The sequence below is a fragment of the Mesitornis unicolor genome, unplaced genomic scaffold (assembly GCF_000695765.1).
Source record: "Mesitornis unicolor isolate BGI_N332 unplaced genomic scaffold, ASM69576v1 scaffold35897, whole genome shotgun sequence".
In the NCBI taxonomy this organism is placed as follows: domain Eukaryota; kingdom Metazoa; phylum Chordata; class Aves; order Mesitornithiformes; family Mesitornithidae; genus Mesitornis; species Mesitornis unicolor.
The window spans coordinates 301-4,935 of record NW_010199044.1 but is presented as its reverse complement, the minus strand read 5'-3'; the positions used below and the strand labels follow the sequence as shown (position 1 = coordinate 4,935).

Here is a 4,635-nt window from a genome sequence, read left to right as displayed (position 1 = left end):
TCCCTGCTCTCATTTGCTTTGTTTACAGCCATCAAGATGGCAAATTTTGCTGCCACAATATAAATTCTTCTCCACTTTACAAATCCTCTAGATATCCCATATCACACAAAAAATCCAAACAAACTCACAGCTCTAAGACTAAACATTTTTTAATGAAAATATAAACGTTTATAAGAATCTAAATCCAAATACTCTGGATACACACAGTATAATCTCACCATAAGAATACTATTCTGAGCTGCTCGATTCCCCATGAATACTCTCCAGTTCTTGAGTTAAAAGTGTGTGTCTGGAAGGACCCAACTGCATTTCTTAAATATGTCAACCAATCAACATTTCAATTACTAGCTCTAAGTGTTACTTACATTGTCCATTATATGGAGTTCCTCCATAAAAACAAGCCACTGTTAGCTTTCTTGTGATGTCCTTGAAATCTTTGGCAACCTGGTTTGCCAGCTCTCTCGTTGGACAAAGAACTAGTACCTAGACAGAAGACAGAGGGATGTTCTCTCAGCATGGATTCTGGCAAGAAACCACTACACTTCAGTAGTTAAACTCTGATCTTTTACATTTAAATTAAAAAAAATCTGCTTTAAATAGTTATCTAAGCAAAGATTAGAGAAACACACTGCTTAAGTCTCCTGTAACATTAATCTCCTTCAGCACATACTGATTTAGGACAGGCTAACTTCTTTTTAAATTAAATAGACAAGATGTACTCAAATCTCCTTGAACAGATCAGCTACAAGCTTTCTTCCACATGCACATATGCTGTTTGAGTACAAGACTGAAGGTTTTTACACATGCTTGGTAATGCTTCGCAGTCCTGTGAGAAGGTGTAAGAAAGAGCTATCAACTGTCTCTCAGCTTCCCTGTGACTCAGGGAAACATATGTTCAGCCTGGAAAGCTGGTGTTCAGCATGGCTCTGGAGCCTGTGCTGATATCCCTGCAGAAGCAACCACAGAACCATCCTTTCCTCCAATATACAGGCTTCACCACAGCTGATGGAGAAGCTACTAGCTAGGAGTTTTAACTAATTTAATTTACCATGTGATTGCAGTACTGCTCTCAAACCTGTAATCAGTGGCTTGACAGAAAGAACCTTAAAATCCTTATCCTGTTAATTCTTTCAACATTGAAACACATTATAAAAAAAGAGAGTAGTGGTGTACTATGGTAGAGTGAGGCCTGAAATCTTTTTCTTCTTTTATCTTTATATTCTTTTTCTTCTTTTATCTCAAAGAAAGGTTTCCCTTCTCTGCACGACTATGCCAAATCTAGAGCCAGCATTCTCAGTCAGTCAGCCAACATGACAGGCTGATGCTAATAAAACAGCTAGTATTAGTTTTGGAACGAGTTTCAGGTAACCTATGAGATAGGTGACAAGATGAAATAAAGTGACAAAAAAAATCCACTATTAATGCGGATACGATAAGCTTTAGCCTATCTAGTTCTGGAGGACATCATAAGAATTTGGTGAAAAAAAACATACATGCTAGCCCCTTACAGAATGCAGACAGCTCATAATGGACCTGCATTTTCGGGATCAGAAACTTCAGTATCTAGTGGTGGTTCTAGTGAAAATAGTCTATTTTTAAAACCTCCCACTATTTACATGTTTAAACAAACATGTTTAAGTAGGTAGCTTTTATAAAACAGAAAAGTCACTAATCTGTTACTAATTTGGGAGTAAAACAAGCATCCGGTAACCACTGGACCCAAACAGGTAAGGTGATTGCACAAATTAAAAATTAAATCTGTAGTTTTGGTCTCCTTGTAAGCAGACAAAGGAATTGACAAGTGGATAGAGTTATTTTGCTCTTTACACTTGATCAGAGGGTATGAGGGGAGCACAGGATGCAGGCAAAGCCCAACAAACACAACTTTCAAAGACTCTTTAATGTGGGTTAGCCTATCCCTGCACACACTGGAAGAACTTTTCCAGTGAGTTAAAAGTCTGAATCACTCTGACATAAGACAAAGCAAAATCAGCATTGTAACTAAGCAAAGTTACCTTTGGTAAACGGCCTCTTTTTCTTTCCTCTGAGTCTCCCTGAAGCTTTTCAGTTAAGGGAATAGCAAAAGAGAATGTTTTCCCTGTTCCAGTTCGTGCTTGAGCGATTACATCTTTGCCAGAATATACTGGGTCAAAGGTCTTCACTTGCACAGGAAACAGGTATGTCACTCCTCGAGCTGTGAAAATTTCAACAGACTTCCTTAATACAGTCATTTTACAAGTGTTCTTGCATACTCTTCAGAGGACGTTATCCCAAGCAGAACTTCCATCAACTCTAAAGCAAGTCAGGACTTTATCACCACCTCCACTGATTTTATTTAATCACAGAGGTCACCTGCAAAAAGTGCCCTGGGACCGCCCATTTTACTCCCCCATTTCATACCAGCAGACATAGTACGAGCTGGGACAGATGAAGTTACCAGCCTTCAATGAAAGCCTTTAAGTACTGTGACTTTATTTATGTAATACTCTCCACCTATCCATGAAAATCTCTTCCTTTCAAATAAAACCTATGTCAAAACCACTTCTATTCTTCTCTTAATTTGCACCGTCATGCACAAATTGAAATGAAATATACTAAATATAACTGGTTTTCCTTTACTCACACTGAAATCGCTTTTAATTGAAAAATCCTTGTACAGGATTTTTGTTTGAGCTTATGTCATTTAAAGTTTTACTGTGGAGGCTGAACTGGGCAATAGTACAAACAGAAAAGTCTATGTTCAAAGACGTATTTAGAGCAGACAATCAATACGGCTTCTGCATAGCATCTGTGATTGCACATGCACAGGCAGAGCACATCTCAAAGCGCACTGATCAAATATGTTGAGCGTAAAAACACGACAGGCAATTTACTTTCTGCGGTCACATCATGCCAAGAAATTTACCTTGAAGAAGCTGAACAGTCCCTTTGGAAATAGCAAAATTGGAGAAAGCACCCTCTTTCTGTTCTTCAGTCATCTCCTGTTAGGTAAACAAGTCAGATAACATTCCACGTGAATATCGTATGACCATCAGAAATTTCAAGCTAATGGCATAGACACTGGTGTCATACCTAAGGGTCAAATTTTTAGTGACAGTATCTCCACTGCAGTTAAAGAACCTCCTTTGTTTTACTTACTGTCATATCTCAAAGTCAGACAAAAGTGATCTGTAATTTAAATTAAGACTGTTTCATATCTAATGGCTTAATCCTGTAAATGCAAAACACTCCAATTAAAACTCCGAAAAAAACTCTTAATTGAATTTTAACACTCTATTTTAAATAGTTACCAATTGCCTAACAGATTAAGTTGTAATATTTATGAATCAGGCTTAATATCTAGTCTATTTCCTACTTCCCAGTTAATACAGCACAGTTATTTACAGATACAGAAATAAATTCCCAAAAGAATAACACTACGAGGCAGAGCATCAAATGCACCTACCTCATAATGCATCACTTCCATTTATGTTATAAGAGCACAGTGATTAAAATTCTACGAGTGAATGGTAACCATGGATGCTTTGTGAAGTATCACATGGAATAAGAAGCAAGACCAAGCAACAGCAGAAGACACAGACAGAGACTTTTCAAAACAAATCCTAGGTACAAGATATGTTTCCATACAAAAAAAAAAACGTGGTTCATGTCAAGCAATTTTAAAGAAACTTAAATCACATAGACAAAATAAAAACATTCTTATAGAAAGGCTTAAAAAGATCTACAAAACTGTTACAACACGCTATTTTACTACATTAAGGACCATCTTATCACATTAACAACTATTTAATAAGATGATATATAAAAACATATGAATACATAACCTTTCTTTTTCCACCAGCAAAAACACAAATAATTTTTATTTCACTAGAGAAGCACTTATAATACCAAAAAGAAGTCAATTAAGCTATACTTGTGGCAATTACAATCACATCTAATGATGCTGAATCATATTAAAGCACCATCTCACTGCAGCTTGTCTGTCTGCCAACAACTATCACAATATCAGACTGTTGAAGTGAGGAAGCCATGGTGTGCTGATCAGGACTTCCATAATTTCAAATTTTTGCAAATAATCGACAGAAAGGACAGATCAAGTAGCTTTAAACCCTGAAAATTTACAGCAGTAGTTCCACTGATTGGGAGGGGAAAAAAGGAAAGATAACCCGTTTTAAATGTAACTTTGTTGCAACGCAGGAGTTGAAAGCCAATCACATCACCATAAGTAAAAAAATCGTTAGTTTTACCTGCTCTTGCTCACTGTCACCATCACCATTTGGCATTTCACTAGAATTGTTGTTCTGTTTTTTGGGGGTGGATTTAACATTTAAGGAAGATAAGCTCGTGGTCTTCGGGCTTTCTTCTCTTGTTTCACCGTTTTGTTTAACTTCACTCCTTGATTTCTTGAGTTTCGGGGGCTCAACGTCATCCTCCGACTCCTCACTTGAATCCGTTGGAGTCTTTCTCTTCTCAGGTTTGTCACGGCGTTTAGATTTCTTCACTTTTTTCTCCTTCTGGTAAAGGCACAGAGAGCAACACAGTAGTAAATGAAAACACACAAGCACGATCCGAGCGACATGAAACAGATGTTGCAGAACAGTTAAAACTAAAAGTCTATGCTCAGATTATTGACGG

At 37.2% G+C, this 4,635-nt stretch overlaps 1 protein-coding gene across 1 annotated transcript in view; it reads right to left on the bottom strand.

Moving 5' to 3' along the window:
- The window catches only part of LOC104544460 (nucleolar RNA helicase 2-like), a gene marked incomplete at its 5' end in the record, with an annotated part of 14,179 nt that extends 9,665 nt beyond the window's left edge, over window positions 1–4,514 (bottom strand). Inside the window, 4 exons of the mRNA XM_010189341.1 lie at window positions 366–483; window positions 2,016–2,194; window positions 2,906–2,981; window positions 4,248–4,514. Coding sequence (XP_010187643.1) covers window positions 366–483; window positions 2,016–2,194; window positions 2,906–2,981; window positions 4,248–4,514 — 640 coding nt within the window. The remainder of the gene's footprint in view (window positions 1–365; window positions 484–2,015; window positions 2,195–2,905; window positions 2,982–4,247) is intronic.
- Between the last annotated feature and the right edge of the window lie 121 nt (window positions 4,515–4,635).